The sequence below is a fragment of the Xyrauchen texanus genome, chromosome 44 (genome assembly GCF_025860055.1).
Source record: "Xyrauchen texanus isolate HMW12.3.18 chromosome 44, RBS_HiC_50CHRs, whole genome shotgun sequence".
Lineage (NCBI taxonomy): Eukaryota > Metazoa > Chordata > Actinopteri > Cypriniformes > Catostomidae > Xyrauchen > Xyrauchen texanus.
Genome location: NC_068319.1, coordinates 12182651 through 12202716, shown reverse-complemented (window position 1 = coordinate 12202716; position 20066 = coordinate 12182651). Strand labels below are relative to the sequence as shown.

Sequence of the window (20066 nt, the reverse complement as noted above, 5' to 3'; positions counted from 1 at the left end):
AAATTCCTGCATTTTCAATGTTGTTTTTTTTACAGTGAAAGCCTCTTTTACCTCTCTGCATATCTGAGTTAATGAGCTGGACTGAACTACTCTCTGAGTCATCGCTTTTGTGTATTTCAGGTTAGGTAAGGTAAGATTTTAAGACTTCTGAGGATGTCTTTGTAGGTACTTTTACATTCATTAGGCAGATGCTTTCATCAAAAGCAAAGGTTTACATTTTATCAGTCAATGCATTCCCTTGAAATCGACCAATGTCCATGGCTGTTCATGCCAGGTTCTACCAGTTGCTATACAGAAACTTGTAGGTGGCTGATTGTCCATCCCTCAAGGGTCTTTAACCTGTCACAATCATTCAAAACCAATCACAACCTCCACAAAAATCTGAACCACACCCACAAGCATGCAGAGAAATGAAATGGAATGGTACTTACGAGATGGGCCCACTACAATGGAGGTGAGGATGGAGAGAGAGAAAGAGAGAGACAAAAGAAATTATAAAAATGAGAAGAGTGGACTGGTTCGATGTTGTTTTGCATTTATATCATTGAGGATGAATGAAAAAATAGCCAGAGTGGTAAATGAAACATTACTGTGGAATGGAACACCAGTGACAGGAAGAAGGGTATGAGGAGGAAGTATGAGGAGGAAGTGATGAGAGAATGCCATTCAAATTAATGCTGCATGCTTTTGGAATTACAAGATGACTACTCAAACATCTGTTTACATTGTCAGTCTCACAAATTATTTGATTCTATGGCAAAGCTCATAATGGGTTCTTGTGCACCCTTTCTATTTGATGTTAAAATACTTAATCACAATAATAATTCACCTATTTATTATTTTGCAAATTCCTTAAGAACAAAGAAAGCACACAAGTTAACATTGGCTAAAATAAAATACCCTGGAATTTTGAATGGGCAGCAATTATGGTTGTTTTTATATGACGTCAAAACGATCAAGTAGAAGGTGGAGATTTTCTGCATTGTTTTTTTTTAGCCTTTAGAGTAAAATAAATCCTAGACAATTCTGAGTTTCCATTTTTTATTACAAGTTCAACAAAAACATTATTTAAGAATTGGTAACTTGCAGTTATGGTAATTCCAAAATTACATGAACAGAGAATAAACTCTTTCCAGAACATAGATTCCTTCAGTCTAAAAGTAGTGCCACTACACTGTTTCTGCAAAACTGTACTAATAATGTTTTAGTTTCCCTCACATGATGAATCATCTTTCATTAGCTGTCAGGGAAAATAATTCACAGCAAGTGTGGTAGTGTAAGCATCTATTAAGTGTGTGGAATATTCTTAATTCAAGGCCACAGTCATGTTTTATGGGGCAATATGTGCCTCTAACCAGATGGAATTATGTTAATTGTATCTGTCAGACTTAAATAAATGGCTGTTGCCATAGCACTTCGTTCCAGTAATCAGTGAAATGCAAGGTGAGCGCAAGTGCATCTGGGCTCTGGCTAATAAAATTGAGACTTTGTTGAATATATGAGAAAGATGCTAAACTCAGAGGGAAGAATATAATAGAATTATTATCAAAGCTGGCAGATGTTTCAGTGTGTGTGTGTGTGTGTGTGTGTGTGTGTGTGTGTGTGTGTGTGCATGTGTGTGTGTGTGTGTGTGTGTGTGTGTGTGTGTGTACGTGTGTTTAACAAAGAGTTACTGAGCTAAGCAGCATTTGTGTGTCTGCACAGTTGTTGCAACTCACCGTGAACCTGAAGTGTTCCGGAAGCTTCTGCTTTGCCCACGCTGTTCTCAGATAAACAGGTGTACGAGCCTTCATCTTCAGCTTTCACCTTATTCAGATGCAGACTGTTGTCTGCACGGATCTCAAACCTATGAGAAACCACATACATACTGTATAAAGAAATACTCTACAGTTCTTTGCTTATAAACTGTGTCCCACTGTTCTAAGCCATCTGTATCAGCGAAGTTTCACGGCAATGGGTTTGGTGTGTAATGCTTTTTAGTGTGTTTTAAAAAAGAAATAATCCACTCAATGCTGTGCATCAACATCCCTTATTCTTGGAAAATCCCTGTAATGGATAGACTCTCGTGGGCCACTGTTTAGGTAAACAATCACATTTTTGTCAATCACATCACATGGCTCACCTTCCCCGAGGCAGCTCTCCTTCCTCTTTCTTCCAGCGTATTGTCGGAGTAGGATCTCCCTGAACTTCACACTGGAAATCCACATTGTCATCAGCAAGGACCACCTGATTCACAGGCCTGCGTACAAACATGGGCCGCTCTGTGGGCAATAGAGCATCACAGACAGATGAGTGTGAGAGAGGCACAATGAAAGAGAAAAAGTACAAAGAGAGAGAAAGAAAACCTACCAAACACTACAAGCTCAGCTGGGTCACTGTCCTTCTCTCCAACCATATTAGTGCCGACACACACGTACATTCCTGCGTCACTCTTCCGTGTGTTAGAGATCATCAACTTCCCTCCTCGGATCTGTAAAGAAAAGCAAAGTTAAAGGGACATACAGGTTTGGAACAACATGAGTGTGAGTAAAAAATTAAATACTTTAAATAATTTAATAAACATTTTCTTTAAATACTGTCAGTCAAAAGCACATATTTATAAAACATCCAAGGGAAAGAGACACTAAAAACCAAAAATCTTATCCTCTGTAGGAAACCAAGCATCCTGTGATGTTTTATGAACATGGTTTCTTGGCTCTAGAAAACTGCTAGAGGTGCTAAAAACTGAAAATATAAAAGCAAAGCGAGCTTGGTTGTTTATGAAACACATGACATAGAAAGAATGGCCAAACTGATACATTTAGAATACGTTGTAATATCCTATTTAGTTGAGTGGCTAATAAAAGAGTCATAAGAGGGTAAAACACATAAGTAGTGACAATAAGAGAGAGGGAAACAAAGAGACAGCTTTTAGTGTTGTGGATGAAATAATAAAGATAAAAAGACATAAAAAGATATTACATTTTTAGTTGTTTATTCTCATCTGTGTTATAATATAACTAATAAACAGTAACTTTTTCAAATTTCTGCTCATATAATTTCTGTTTTGTCTGAATGCCTTGAAATTTTTTTATTGAATTCAACCATGCTAATAAAGAATACTGAATTGGAAATATCTAAAAAATGTATGGATCTAATGAAATCTAAATTGAATCTGGGAATGTGAATTAAAATTGAGAAACATACAAATAGCAAGTGAAAAAGGGAGAAGAAATGAAAAGAAAAAGAAAGAAGAGGAAAAAAAGGGAAAAAGAAAGAGGATGATCAAAAGGAAGAGGAAGATAAAAATAGAATGAAAGATAAATGGAAAGAGGAAAACAAAGAATAAGAAAAAGAGGAAGTGAAAAATGAAGAGGAAGAGAAAAAGAGAAAGACAAAAAAGAAAGAGAAATGGAATGAGAAAAACAAGGAACAAGAGAAAGAGGAAGTGAAAAGAGAAAGATTAAAAAAGAGAAAAAAGATAAGGAAGAGAAAGAAAGAGGGAAAAGAGAAGGAAAGAAAGACGAAGTGCAAAATTAATTGGGAGAAAGAAAAAGGAAGAGAAGAGGAATAAATGAAAAGTAAGAGGTAGAGGAAGAGAAAGAGAGAAATGAAAATAAAAGCAAGGAAGAAAGGGAAAGAGAAAGAGGAAAAGGAAGAGGGAAAGGAAGAGGAAGAGGAAAAAAGAGAGAGAAAGAGGGAGGGAAAAGAAAAGAGGAAGAGAAACAGGAAAAAGAAAGAGGTAGAGGAAAAGGAAAAAAGAAAGAGGAAGAGAAAGCGAGAACGTGGGAGGGAAAAGGTAAGGGGGAAAAGGAAAAAAGAAAGAGGAAGAGGAAGAGGAAGAGAAAGAGAGAAATGGGGAGGAAAAAGGTAAGGGGGGAAAAGGAAAATGAAAGGGGAAAGGAAGAGGAAATGAAACTGTGTTGGGTGAATGTTATGTGAACAGGAAGAGGAAATGAAACTGTGTTGGGTGAATGTTATGTGAACAGGAAGAGGAAATGAAACTATGTTGGGTGAATGTTATGTGAACAGGAAGAGGAAGTGAGAGAAAAGGGATTAGACTCACCGTTATCCTCTCATCCTTATCATTTACTTTCACATTGTTCCTCTTCCAGGAGATGGTGGGTTCTGGGTGGCCTCTTGGAGGGATGCACTCCATCACTGCTGGCTCCCCTGCCGCAACCACCACGTCACTGGGTGTCTGTCGAAAATCATCCCTGAGAACTGCAGAAACAGAAAGAGGGTTTCAAAAGATAAAAAAACATCAGCCACTGGGTTTGGGGACTACTGTGAAAAATCTGTGGTATAATTACTTTACAAACAGCTGTACTCTTTGTGCTGTACAACAGCATTTTAAGATATTAATCTATTGCTATATAATCATTTTCCTGGTTTAATTTATTTGCAATGTTCTCTTGGTCTACCTCTCCCCCTAGTCTTAATTTGCTCACTGTCCATGTCGGCCTCATAAATAATGCAACATTTCCTCTAACACACGACTATGAATAATTAAATCAGTTATACACTGGCAAAATCACCCAGTTTGAGAAAAAAATTTTAAAAATCAAGCCGCTGTTACTAATCTGGACACAAAATGTTGCAAACATAAAGTTTTACCGACATGTCGCTTTGCCGGTCACATGCAATCTGCCACTCAGCACTGCTATGCAAAAACACACAGGAAACATGCAAATGCACAAAGACCCAATCCTCTCAGCAGCGCAAGCAATAACCATCACAAATATCCTTCAATCGACCTTCCTGCACCTTTGGGGCTGATGGTATCAATTCACCTCTCAATCCGGATTTCCATTTTATTGCCCTTTATCAGATTTCTCTGTGCCGGTACGTGCCAATACTTTAATCTGACCAGAGCTCTATCAACTCCGCAAAATGATTCTTCAGCTGCACGTTTCCAATTTGTGTTTGTGCCCCAGAGCGAAAGGTTTGTGTTTAGATAGACTGTACGAAGTGGAAGGTTTCCAATATTGTGCTGGATCAGCTCCAAATGTGAACCAAACTAGCTCTCTCACTCAGAACACAATATCCTGAGCTCAGACACAAAATAAAGACACTGAAATAGAACCCCTGTGGTAGTCAGCAAACCGAGAGAGGGAATTTAAAAGTTCCTTGCATGGCCAGAGGGAACAGACTGAACTCAAACATTGACAAATGCTGCAGACATTAAATACTGCCTGCAGAATATCTGTTTGCTGAATCCTATTATATGTTACCTTGATAAATTCCTGTCCCAAAGAAACCAAAAATAACACGACTTAATGACTACAGACCTGTCACCCTGACGTCTGTGGTCATGAAATCATTTGAGAGACCGGTGTTGGCCCAACTGAAGGACATCACTGGACCCTTTCTAGATCCCCTTCAATTTGCTTACTGAACAAACAGGTCTATGGATGATGCAGTCAACATGGGATTGCATCACATCCTGCAACAACTGGACAGACCAGGGACATATGCAAGGATTTTGAGGACTTCAGTTCGGCTTTCAACACCATCATCCCAGCTATTCTCCGGACTAAACTAAACCAGCTCTCTGTTACCATATCTATCTGTCAGTGAATTACCAGTTTTCTGATGCACAGGCAACAGCTAGTGAGACAGGGAAAATTCTCTTCCAGCACCTGTACAATCAGCACTGGTGCCCCCCAGGGATGTGTACTCTCCCCACTATTCTCCATCTACACCAATGACAGCATCGCCAAGGACCCCTCTGTCAAGCTTCTGAAGTTTGCAGACGACACCACTGTCATTGGCCTAATCAGAGATGATGATGAGTCTACATACAGAGGGAGGCTGAATGGCTGGCTGTCTGGTGCAGTCATAACAACCTTGAGCTGAACACGCTCAAAATAGTGGAGATGATTATAGACTTAGGAGGAACACTCCAACACTGACCCTCCTCACCATTCTAAACAGCACTGTGGCATCAGTGGAGTCATTCAGGTTCCTGGGCACTACCATCTCACAGGACCTGAAGTGGGAGACCCACACACATTGTCTCCATAGTGAAAAAGGCCCAGCAGAGGTTGTACTTCCTTCGCCAGTTGATGAAGTTCAACCTGCCACAGGCACTACTGATACAGTTCTACTCAGCAGTCATTGAGTCTGTCCTCTGCACTTCAATAGCTGTCTGGTTTGGTGCAGCTAGGAAATCAGATCTCAGAAGACTACAAAGGATAGTTCAGAATGCTGAGAGGAATATTGGTTGCCCCTGCCCTCCATTCAAGAACTGTACACTTCCAGAGTGAGGACAAAGGCTGGAAAAATCACTCTGGACCCCACTCACCCTGCCCACAAAATTTTTGAACCGTTGCCTTCTGGCCGACGCTTCAGAGCTCTTAGCACCAGAACCGTCAGGCACAGGAACAGTTTTTTCCCTCAGGCTATCCATCTCATGAACAGTTAAAACTGCCCCATTGAACAATAATTATGTGCGATTCACAGTGTAGTCTTTTTATATTTATCCAACACATCCAACCTCTTCTGCCATTACATTCTCCTGCACTGTATATAATAGATTTGTATTTAGATTTGTACCATGTTGTGTATTTATGTGTGCGCCTGTGTATATGTATGTATGTATTTGGGTTTGATTCCTGCACCTGCAGGTTTCTTTTCAAATTGTAATATATAGATCTAAACCGCAGTACAATTGCATCATCACCATGAGAGTGCATTATACTTGACCAAAAACGATATTTTACTCTTGCCTACTTCACTCTGTTTCTATCTATCTCATTCTCTCATCACTATTTCACTCTATTTCTCTTGACTGACCTGAACCTCTTTAAATTCTGTAATCCAACAGAGCTGACAAATCCTGATAACATCCTGGAGGCATTCATCTGTCCCTCTCTTTTTCAGCCTGACCACTTCACACATCACCTCAAAATCAAGCAATCTGAAAAGTGGAGTGAAATTTTAGGAAAGTTGTCTGGACAATGCTAAAGTTGAAAGAACATTCTTTTGTTTCAGCTTTAACTCAAACGGATAAATCAGAAAAGTTACATAAAACTTTCTAAACACTTTTAAATATTACAGCAAATATTTGAAGTTGAAAAGTTTGAGCTTTACAGCCATAATTTGCACATCAAAGACTAACGATTAATTAATTAACGAGAGACCATAAAGTGAAAATGCTGCATATGGAAACAGTCTAATTAGTAGTATTGACGATCCTCTCAAAAATCTATGAACTCTACACTTTGGAAAATGATGGTGGGTTTAGAGCTCCATTATTTCTGCAAATTGAATAGCATAAAGCTACTCACCCGCAAGCTCTTTGTTTTTGCAAAAACAATTCACGGTAATCACTTCATAACAACACATCATTAAAACTTTTTGTGTCAACATAACAAATAATTTTTGAAAATAAAAGAAAATAACACTTTGATCCAAAGTTCTAGAAGCTATTCAGGCTGAATTGTGTAGTTGCATGGTTTATAGTAATGTGTTAAATGAAAAGCACTTACATATATCCCATTTGTTCTGTCCTTGAGGTTACCACCTAAACACATTAGCATTTAACAATAAACGGTGTATGAGTTTTCTGAATACTACCCTAAACACAAAGCCATTAGTCACATCTGCAAATCCATCATTAATCTCACATAATAGATTGAGTGCAGGGATGTCAAGGTTTGCAGCTTACAGACACTGCATGTCCTTCAGCCCCATGAGCTGGCATCTCAGTGAGAGTTTGATGCTATCTCAAGGTCCCTATAACCTCTTGAGCAGAGGAACCACCAGGGAACGGACAGAGTGCTTCTGCGGCGGGTGCTCGGGATTAGAGTCACAAATCTTGAGAGGTGCTATGGATCAATATTATCCAAGATTTATTATAGCTGAAACAGGCTCAAAAGCTACAGCTGGACAAAAAAACATGCCTGCCTCCAGATGGAATAAAATTAGCTTCTGACCATTAATTAAGGGTGAGAATTAATTTGTGCACAGAATGTGTTTACGCAGCGTAAGGGAATCAGTGTGTGTGTGCTTTCCTTTTAGGATGGATAATGTACAGTCATTACGTCTAAATTACTGAGTTGTACTATGTCAGTACAATGTCATCACAGCTGGCCGTGAGAGTTCAGTTTGATGGATGAAGCTCTGAGCGTGTGAGTGAGTGAATATAGGCTATGTGTTGTTGATTAATCCAAAGCAGGACAAGAAAACAGGCAGATATTAGTGTTAGCTCTCAGGGTGGCCCTCTTTTCACCTCTAATGGATGTTTGTCAGCTGTCTCTGTTTTAATTTCCGTCTCTTCAAATGTATGCGATTGTGTGGCTTCTGGCTTGAATATACATTACACTTCATGACGATGTCAGGGTGAATGATGAAGTACTGAACTTGACAAACATGACTATAATTGGAATGTCTACCAATGTCTCACAACAAATTTAATCTAGTCTTGCCGAACCTATTTTGAGATAAAGCTAGTTGTTGTTTTGCTCACAATCCATGTTTGGTCTTTGTTTTGTTTAATAAACAAGTTTTTTAACAAGTTCTAACACAAAATTCAGATTGGATGAGCCATGTTTAAAGTTGATGAGCAATTGATTTTACACTTATTCATGTTAGATTCTATAGTAATATAATTGTAATAGTTAATTAGTAGGGTAACAGTTGACAATAAGGTTGTTGGTAACACTTTATTTTAACAGTGTCCTTGTTATACATATTACATGTATTGACTATAGGTATAGCAGTAAATTACGCATAATTACAAGCTACTAACCCCAAACCAACCCCTAACCCTAAACGTATAGTAAGTACATGTTGTTAATTAATTTTACTCAGTATTTACTTGTGAAATTACACTGTAACAAGGACACTGTAAAATAAAGTGTAACCAGGTTTGGACCCACTTTAAATTATTGTAAATATGTGTTGTTGCATTGTACTTACATTTAATGTACCGGCATTTAATTAAATCTATAGTTACACTGTTAACCTTACCATTAATACTGAACCCAACCCTACTCCAACCATTATCCTAAACTATAAAACATAACCCCCAACCCTAAACGCAAATGTTAATCTTGTGAGAATTTTGTAGAATAATTTGTAGTTACACAACAAGTACATTGTATTGTATTTTAAAGTTAAAACATAATAGTTAAAGACACCAAATATATACCACCCCTGGTGTTCGCAAGGTCGAATCCCAGGGCATGCTAAGTGACTCTAGCCAGGTCTCAAGCAACCAAATTAGCTAGGGAGGGTAAAGTCACATGAGATATCATCCTCGTGGTCGCTATAATGTGGTTCGCTCTCAGTGGGGCACGTGGTGAGTTGTGCACAAATGCCGCGGTGGACACCGTGAAGCCTCCACACACACCATGTCTCCACGGTAATGCACTCAACAAGCCACGTGAAAAGATGCGTGGGTTGACGGTCTCAGACGTGGAGGCAACTGACTTAGAGTGCATTGGGAATTGGGCATTCCAAGTTGGGGAGAAAAAGGGGAGAAAATCAAGAGAATAAAAAAGAAAAAATATATATATAAAGTGGGACTGTTAATTCTATATTAATGTGCTAATTTGCTACATTGCTTGGCAATTGTAAACAACCTAGTTAGGCTAATAAACAATAATATTTGGCAGAATATTTTTTTTTTCATTATTGTTATTTGAATAAGTATGAATAAATTTAACTTTTTAATTAGAAATTAATGTCCTTCATATTTTGCTTTGCATCTCATCTAAAAAAAAAAAACCCTTAACCAACACAGTAAAATAGCTGAAACGAAGTCTTTCATAGCTTATTGCTTTATTAAATGGCACCACAACAACAACACTAATTTTTAAAAACAAGTCGTATAAGTGGCTTGACAAGGTTTTAGCCAGCAGGGGTCTTGGCGTCAGTCAAATCCATTTGGGCCAGCTTGAATCCCTGGCACTACCTGGAGCTTTAATTAACCCTGTAAACCAGGCTTGAAACACACTCTATGTAGGCTTTCAACTAATTAATTTCTACACTCACACACATACATATATGAATGGAGAGAGAAAGTCCTGTGGGCTAATGGAAATCTAAATGTTGCCCATCAAGCCAACACCAGGGGCCGGTTGCATAAAACTGTTTTAGACTACACTTACTAGTTAGTCGTCTAAAAGGTTGGTCTTAATTTTTTCAGTCAGTTGCATAAAAACGTAGATCAGACTCATTTAAGACCAAAATGCACAAGCACACCCCTAGGCTAACTTTTGTTAACATTCCATGTTGCCATGAAAAATAGCTGTCAGCTGAGCCAGTGGGGGCTTCAGTTGACAGCTGAAAGGGGCTTGAGTTGAGACTTTGTAGAAGACTTGGTAACAAAATGTCATGTTTTTTATGATTTGGGCTAAAATCACTAAATTTCTTCATTAGAATACATTTTGAAGCACTGTAGTCCTCTAATAAGCAAATATTTTCAGCGATGTAAAATTGTATTGAGCATTCACTGTCTGCCATTTTATTAAAGCTGTTCAGTGTCTTACATTTCCCACAATGCAATGCAAATTAGACTGGCTTAATAAAGATAACTTTGAGTTTGTTTTATGCAACAGGCACTCTATGGCGTCTTTAGCTAGTCAAACTAATTGTTAAATGCAGTTTTAAGTTAATGGCTATGTTTATGCAAACTTTTGCTATCCAACTTCAATAGTTTGTGTTATTTTACAAATCTGTACTTCCAATAAAGGACAAGCTTTAGAATTAGCTCTTACTAAGGCAAACATCACTATTTTTATTGCTCACTTTTAGGGTTAGGGGTTTGAACAAACTTAACCCATGTTCTGTAAGACAAGGTACAGATGACTCGAACAGGTGCGAAAGGATATAATTCCTAACTAGTTCTAGACTCTTTCCTTAGAACAAGAGAGGCTCAACTGAGCCTGATTAGACTCTGCCAATTACCCTTAAACCCAAGGGATGAGGGATTAAGACTACGACCTTCGACCTCCTTGCGTTGGCCCTGGGGGGGAAAGCCCCCTCTCCATCTCCTTCTCTCCATCTTTCTATCTCCCTCTGAAAACAAAGTCGGTGTAATCCTACCCGTAAGCGCTACAGTCCACTTCAATTACCTTCTTCTCCTGCCACTAGAGCTGCATTCTGTGGGGCATGGCTAATGAATCCCCCGACTCACAACCTTTCCCCTCTCCAAAATCAATTCCTCATCCCCAGTCCTTCATTAATTTTAAAGTCGGATCTTCGACATTGTAAGGAATCCCTTAAAAACACACATATAGCTCTGCTGGGGGCTTTCACTTGCACCCAATGCAGCTGTCTATAAAGTAATGAGTCTGTTTGTTTGAGTCACCAAGTGGCCAGCTAAAAGCTTCATAAAATCAATTCATAGATGTGTATCAGTGGAAGCAGGTCTTTCCAAGGTATGTTTGAGATTACTTTTTAGCAATACAGGCATTTTTCTTTGTAGAGGATGCACTTTATAAGTATTTGTACAGCTCAATAGCTCTAAATATGACCACAAGTTGTTAGAATAGAAATTTGATGAAGGAAAAGTTTGTGCAAAAATCCCCCAAATGTCACACCAAAGCCAAATAACTTTTTTCTTCTGTAGAACACCAAAGGAGAAGTTTGGCATAATGTCTAAGCAGTTTTCTTCCATACAATGAAAGCTAATGGGGACAAGAGGCTGTCAAACTACAATGTAAAATCGAATTAGTTGACATACTTAGATTTTTCAAGACAATCGGTTTGCATGTTTTTCTAAGAAAACATACTTAATTAGCTCAAGTAAACTGAACGTAATTTTATAAGTAAATTTAACTAGTTACAAATAAGCTTAACAAAATCTCATAAATCTGCACTTTTGTAAGGTAAAATTTATTAAAGAAGAATGGCTAAAACTTAACAGGCTCCAAGTTCACCAGAGGAAACACTAATCACCCTCATGTTGAATTCACAAAAATCTCAATTATCAACCAGCAAGAACAAAACAACAACAATAGTCATAAGAATTAAACTAGATCTATTATGCAAAATTTACTTTTACATGGTGTTGTACATAAATGTGAGTCAGCAGTGTGTGTACACAACCATCCTACAATGTTAAAAGTCCACCCACTCTTTCTTATATTTCTATTAGTCAAAATCTGTGTGTCAAAATGAACATTTTTTCGTTTCTGCTCTAAAGTGACGTCGCGCTAGTGCAGGCCTCGCAGACGACTGGTGACTGACTCCACCCTATTATCATAGATCCTCCCCTGAGTGATCTACACACAGTCCGCCATTTTTTTCCGCATTGGAGCAGATACAGTGAGAAGAATAATGTCTCAGCTTTGTAAGCATCTTAAGTGTTCTGTTGTTGGCTGTAAAAGTGAACATAAGTGTTTTCATGTATTCCCAGCATCAGAGCCACTGAAGACGCAGTGGACAAGTTTTGTTTTTGAAGGAAATGTGCCCCAAAACATAAATAAAATTGTGTATGTTTGTGCAAATAATTTTACACTGGACTGCTTTGTGAATGAGTGTAAATATAAATAAATATAAAGATTTTCAAAAAAAATTATTCTCAAGCATGGATCAGTACCAATGTTCCAGCTTTATATCCTGAAGATGCAAGTATCGCACTTTATATTTTGTGAATGTTTGCAAATCACCTTTCCAAATGTGCATATTAGCTGATTCCACGGATAATGCAGCTACAGTTACCATTGTCTCTGATTGTATTCACAGAGACCAGAACTATGTCGAGTGTGGGGAGCATCAGCTCATTTGCATTTAAAGAGACACACACGAAAACACCCTGTTTTTGATTCCACCCAAAAAGAGGCATTTACAACATAGTATAATAAATGATCCATGGGGTATTTTGAGCTGAAACTTCACAGACATATTCTGGGGACATCTGAGACTTATATTACATCTTGTAAAAAGGGGCATAATAGGTCTCCTTTAAAACTAAAAAATGTTTAAAAAAAAACTATTATTTTACTACAGAAGTTCCCTTGTTTTGGCCAAACAAACAATTTATTCAAGCGCAAGAGTTTATGGGTATTCCACACAGCTGCAATTTTGTACTTGGTAATTTTGAGTTAGTAGTACTCGAAGCTAAAGTTTAAAAAACTTGTGTATTTGAGTTATGATTCCAAAATGTGGCATTTAAAGTAATGTTTAATTAGGACAACTTAAATGTTTTTTATTAATGACAACTGACAATGGTAAATCAATTAAACTAGTAAGAACTTAAGATTAAGTGGAGTAAATAATTTTTTTATAATTTCAGATGACAATTAGCATTTACAGTGTACAAATGTTCAAAATGACTAATGCACTTTATTTCAAGGGTCTTCTGAAGCCAAAGATAGCTTTGTGAAAGGAACAGACTGAAAGCCAGTATTCACTGAAAATCTTGCCTGACAGCAGTGGTCATCATTCACTTTCTTTGTACGGAAATGAGCAGCTCAGACATTCTGTTATAAATTTCTCCTTTTGTGTTTCTTTCATAAAAGTTTTGAAAGACATGAGGGTGAGTACATGATGACAAACTTTTCATTTCTTTGTGAAATATTAGTTTAAGGTACTAGAATCTTTTAAGCTCACCTTTCCAAAGCTTCTAAAAAGCAGCATTTTACTTGTGTTTTGGACTAAATGCACAAATGCATCCTCTGAGCAGTCAATTCATGTCTAATAAAAGGTTTGTTGTCAAGCGTGATCAAGCACTCAAGAGGCCATTATTTTGTTGCCTGAAAGCTTGGATGTTATATGAATCCTCATGAATAAAATCTAATATTCAAATGTATGAGCGGGCATGACAATAGCTCTCCCTCAGTGATGAAAGGTTTACGTTCCAAGGGCCGCTTTCGGCATTTGAGTTGGTCATCTGTCAATCTGTCCTGTCCGCATGAAACGATCTGTCACACATGCACAACATCCACATAGACAAACACACTTGTGTGAAAACAGCTTCATCAGAGCAGACACTGGCTGTAATCTCAGCGCATGATAGTTGTGAGGTATTAATCTTATTAAATTTGGGTCAGGAAATCGTGAACTGTGTCAATATCAGTTTTCCAAGCTCTAATCCTTGTGCCTCAACACAATATTGAAAATCAGCACCACTCCCTCCATCATGAATTTGATTTAAAGGGCTTGTTTACCTAAAGATTTGAATTCTGTCATCATTTACTCACCTTCATGTTGTTCCAAACCTGTATGAGTTTCATCTTCCGTGGAACACAAAAGATGTTAGGCAGAATGTTAGCCTTAGTCAGCATTCACTTGCATTGAATAGTTTTTTCCATACAATGAAAGTGAATGGTGCCTGAGGCTGTCATTCTGCAAAATACCTCCTGTTGTGTTACAAGTCACACGAGTTTGGAACGATGTGAGGGTAAGTTAATGATGACAGAATCTTAATTTTTTTCAAGGATGCACAGACATCCATGTGATGTCTGATACGCACAGTTGATACATTTGACATGTTTATGATTTTGTTTTATTTCATTTAATATTGCTTTATTTTATTCAAATTTGAGTAATGTGGCTTTAGCAAACATAATCAGGTGAACAGGTGTTAGTTAGAAGGCTATTGATTTCTCTGATTATGTATAATGCTAATCATTATCTGTGTGTGTGAACATACGGAGAGCTTTAGGCCTGTCTGTTGGCCTCTAAACATCTCATCACCTTTAAATGACCAGATTTGTCCTCCAACCCCCTAGACGTACACTTATCCTCAATAGACCATCCCTGACCACCTTAGACCAGGGCAGACCTGAGGCAGAGATAGGGAAAAACACTCCACTCAGACAAGACACCCACAAGCACTTAAAAAAGCCCTCAGGGAAACTTTAACAACCATGGCATGGCTGTCTGGTATGGGGAAAGTGTCACAAAAAAATAAAGGTACAAAAAAATAAATCATATTTGGGTACAGTATGCAGCAAACTTCATAGATATTTTGGCTAAAATATTTTAATCTACTGCTGGTGACATTTAGGATTCTCTTTTGAGCTGTCAGTGTGTGTGAGTGATTTCCATCTGTTCTCTGTTAGTGATCTGTTGCCACCTCTAAGAGTTCCCTTGTGGAGTCAACACAATTACAGCAGCTTTGAAAGAGTGCTTCTCTTCAATACACCTGTCCATGGCCCACATGAAAAGACATCTCAATATCTTCTACAAAATCTCTGGATAGACGGGGCCATGCCACTGCCCTGCAGTCAGTTATGGTCAGATACAATATACCAGCAAGGAAGTTATAAAATAAAAGCAGAAGACCCTGAAGAACTCGTGACATTTTGTGGAATTTAAAGTCTGATCTTCTGAGCCATCAATGACACTTCTGAGGATAAGAAGGATCTAGATCAGGTTTCATATCTTCTGGCTATAAGATTCCATGGCAGCTTGGAGATCATAGGTCATAACTGGCTTCTGCAGTCACGTAAAGGAATGGGTCAGAATGGTTGACTAGTTGTCCTTCAAGTGAAAGGACAACTAGTTTTTCGAATTTTATTTTAGATTTTTTCAAATATTGAAAACATAATTAATATGTCTTTTGTGTGAGTTTTTTCACGAGTATTGTGTTTTTAAGACCATGTCATGATGTCAAATGAACAGCAGAAAATGAAACATAACAAAACAAAACATTAAATGTCTTTTGTGTGAGTTTTATTTTTTATGGGTATTGCGTTTTTAAGACACGGCGCGAACAAAACGTAACAAACGTAACGGAACAAAATGTACAGAAACGTAACGAACCACTAAACAAAACAAGACGTAACGTAATGTAATGTAAGTAATGAAACAAAACACAAAAACTCTTTCCATTCTGTTGCACTCTGTTTTCTTGTCATAAAAACTCCCCTATGCGAGCGGCCCATATGAAATGCATATGATCAGAGCGTGGTGGATGCTTAAAATCGCTAATTCTACAAGGAATTCCTTATAAGCAACTAGTTGACTATTTCATTATAAAGAAATTTAGTTTAGCATATTCCTAGTCACAATACCATTAGTATGGCCCGGTGCCGAACACATCTGTTGCAGTCGATGGGCCCACAGGCTGGACCAGTTCCTAACTGGAGTCTGGGGGGGAGGTGAGACAGGAGTGGAGAGGTAACAGGGGAGCTGGGGGATTTATCTGACGCTTGAGGCACGTGCAGCTTGGACATCTGCCTCTCTCCCCTACCCCCACCAGCTGACATCCCTTGCAACACACACAAATACACATATGCGCACACAATATAGTTTGCAAGTGTGTGCGGCCACACACACACACACACACACACACACACACACACACACACCAATCTGGTGCCTGACGTTTCATCATCCCAAACCCCGATAGGATCAAAGAGGCCTCTCTAGACATAATGAGCCCGGTGCAAGCTCAAAGCAGAGGCCCAGACAGATATTGCTTTGGGGACAGTGGGAAATCAACGTTAAAGCTTCTACTCCTCTACTCACTTTTTTTTCAGTCTCTCAGCTTTTGTGGCATTAGCATGTGCGTGTTTGTCTTCGTCTCGACGTTCATTTAGATGCTGTCGCTGCTGTTTAGCCATCACCTGAGTCCTGTTAGAACACAACAGCTGGGATCTCTCTCTTTCCTTTCACAGCTGATTGATGAAAAGCATCTGGATGCAGTGATGTGGTGACTATGCATGAAAAACAATTTCCTCCATCTGAGAGAAATGCTCAAAACCACCAGGATGATGTTAGTATTCAGGCCCTGTCTCTGCTAGAGGGCCAAAATTGAAAACCGGACAAACAAACCAAGTAAAAAGGTTAAAATCTAAATTGCCAATTTTATGCAGTTTCGCAGATCAACCCTAACAGATTAATAGACTGATAGCTTCTGACAGTTTTCTTCTGTAGATCATAAATAATCTGGAATAAATAGTTTTAAACATAAAATACATGAACATTAACTAAAATGGTATCTGCTATAAAAAACAAACAAAAGCATATGTTTATGCAAAATAAAACACAATAAAATTAAAATGGGAATATTGAAAAAAATTAAATAGTAAATTTGATTAACTAAACTTTGCAAATTTGTACCACTTGCATGTACTAGGACACAAGTCAGCTTTACAGCACTCTTAAATCTCTGGTAGCAGTGGCAGGCCATGCTACCAGAAATAACAGTGATAGCCAACGTCATCCTGCAATGCTTAGGATGGTAAGGAGGAAGCTGGGATTGGCTTGACAAACACATAGACATTTAATTACACTTTTCAGTGTATAAAGAAACAAAAACACACACTTATTTTCAGCCAGCTGCATCAATTCATAAAGACAGTCAAACATGCAGACAAGCTTTGTACACCTCTCTCTCGTCTGCCGCTGTCTCTTCTCCTTAAATACACCCGCCTCCCCTTTCTGGAACACAATGCTGGTGTGGCGCGCAGGTAGAAGTCATTCACCACTTATCTTCCAGGCCTTGCTCTGCCCAGACACCGCTTGGCTCCTCCCTGCTCACCACACATTCTTTTATGACCCCAAAGCAGTACCCATCACCCCTTTCCAGCCTGATGAAATGATATGCATCCAATATGAGGAAGGCAAAGAACGAGAGACAGAGAGATGTACGAGATGTGCTGCCAAGGTGCATAATTTCAAGGCTATTAACTGCTCATAAACAGGCCTGTCTGGTCTTCCCCAAAACCTTTTAGCCCTTGCCGTGTCAAGGCAACAAATTGAAGTTATAAATTATTATTCTTTATGGATAAGGCCGCATGTGCAGAGCTAGGGGTGGGTGTCATTATCCAGAAGAGAAGAGGAGGGGGAGTTATAGACCAATAGTGGCATCCAGATACACAGAGCCAGAGCATCAACTCTAACCTCCACCCCATTCACTGTTAATCACTGACACACCAGTGGCTGCCTGGGGCAGCCCATTCTACAAAGCTGGTGTTTTATACAAAATAGAGGACTAATGAAGAGACGGTCAACAGGGAGTGAAACAGTAATTTAAAAACAAATGTGCGCTTGCATGTCCAATGAAGATTCAGTAAATGGTTTTGTGAGAATATTTGAATGGTTGATATGTATTTACACTTCTTTCTTCCTAAAATTCTCTCAGATGGTTAAGGCCTATTTTTAACAAATGTGAAATGAATGATGCAAAATGTCGCTGATAAAATTTGTATTCAATTTCTGCATGTAAATCTTTGAGAACCTCTAAAGGAAGTTCCACAGGAACCCTCTATTCACAAGATATTCTGATCTGTCCTCCAGTTAATCTCAGGCTCTCTGGTCTGGTGCTAAATTGGAGGTTAATCTTTACACCCTTCCCAGAGTGGGATGGCCTGCCATTCAGAACATACACTGATGAGCCAAAACATTATGACAACCTGGCTAATATGTTGTTGGTCCTCCGTATGCTGGCAAAACAGCACAGGCCCACCAAGGCATGGACTCTACAAAACTCCTGAATGTGTCCTGTGGTATCTGTAATCAAGACATTAGGAGCAGATTCCTTCTAGTCCTGTAAGTTGCGAGGTGGAGACGCAGTGGGTTGGACTTGTTGGCACATTCCATGCACATTCCATGTTTAGGTGCATGCAACGATGTTTAGGTAGGTGTCACGTGTCGCCTGTTGCTGGTTTTTGTTTTGTCCCTCCTCGGACCACTGTTGGAAGGTACACACCACTGCTGACTTGGAGCACCCCACAAGCCTTGTCGTTTCAGAGATACTCTGACCCAGTCATCTGACCATAACAATTTTGCTCTTGTCAAAATCGCTCAGGTCTTTACTGCCCATTTCTCCTGCATTCAAAACATTGACTACCAGAACTGATTGTTCGCTTACCATCTAATCTACCCAGACCTTGACATGGCCTTCACCTGTGAGTGGTCATAATGTTTTGGCTCATCAGTGTACATACCACATATACACAAACTAAACTCATCACAGGCACTTCAGGTAAAAGCCAACATTATAAACACTTCGACAAACCCATGTTAACTTCCTGCCATGATTTGCTTCAGTTTTAAGGATTCATTTAGCCTATCAGTCACTTTCACAATGTGTAAGTTGCACTTACATTACTACTTCATTACTGTTGTGATGTTGTGATGGAATCTAAATTTCAAGGCGTTCTAAATTTCCACTTCCAAAGATGTGTTAGGCTATTCAAACTCATCCTTAAAATTAAAGCTTACATAATGACAATACATTATTATTTCTGCTTAACTTGCAGGTCGAATAATCTATCTGAATAAATTATCTTAACCCAACAATTAACTGAACAAAATCAGACAAGCATCATATTTTCTCATCTTTGAAGCCCAATAAGAGGTCAACTCCAAACCATTTGCGTAACATTCCCTTCTGTCCCCATTGCATTCCATTATGAAGCATTTCCAGAACAACAGAAGCTTCTGAACCACTTAAAGTTTTTTGGAGGGAAAGGGGGTTGCTCTGTGGGAGGCAAACTGTCTAACACATTCACCCTACTGTAAACTCATCATTATTCAGTGCTTGGGTGTATTGCATGTATAAACCGTTACCAGCCCTGCGCCGCTGGACAGAACGCTGGCCCATAAAATGCCTGAGTGGACAACAAAAGTAGGGGAGATAAGGGGATGAGGGAGGGGAGGGGAGGCCTCTGTATTGATGCCACATCTAGGAGGAGAGCACCAGGCCCCCTCAGAGCTGGTCTTTTTGTATGCAGATACCGACAACAATAAGTCCATTAGTGATGTGGTCTAATATGGCGCGTGTGGCCGACCACTGTGGAGGCTAATAGAGACACAGTCTTTAGAAAGAAAGAGGATTACTTTAATCTAGTGATGGTCTTCTCTTGATTAATGAGAGGACAGAACTTAAACTCTATGTCTTTGTTCACAACTGTCCCATTTTCCCCTAATGAAGTGTCCCCCTGTACCGGTCCAGAGCCATCTGGGGAAACTGAAATGTTCAACTGTCCAAAATGAATCAACTACCGGTAGGATGAATTAGGGTAATCTGGAATTTTTTTTGCACTTTCAAACAATGTCAAAAATTACCCTAATACCCTCTACTAAAACTCCAAAACATATTTAGTTTTCCTGTCAAAATGCATTTATTTCCTTCTTAGGAAAGAAAACAAAACAAAACAATATGCAACAATAATGCT

The 20066-nt window shown here is 38.8% G+C and overlaps 1 protein-coding gene across 2 annotated transcripts in view; it reads right to left on the bottom strand.

Moving 5' to 3' along the window:
* The window catches only part of LOC127636509 (roundabout homolog 2-like), a 105759-nt gene that overhangs the window by 53503 nt on the left and 32190 nt on the right, over positions 1-20066 (bottom strand). For both annotated transcript variants that reach the window (XM_052117037.1, XM_052117038.1), the window contains exons 3-6: positions 4046-4203; positions 2350-2470; positions 2123-2261; positions 1719-1846 (exon numbers count right to left, since the gene is read on the bottom strand). In XM_052117037.1, the coding sequence (XP_051972997.1) occupies positions 1719-1846; positions 2123-2261; positions 2350-2470; positions 4046-4203 (546 nt within the window). The remainder of the gene's footprint in view (positions 1-1718; positions 1847-2122; positions 2262-2349; positions 2471-4045; positions 4204-20066) is intronic.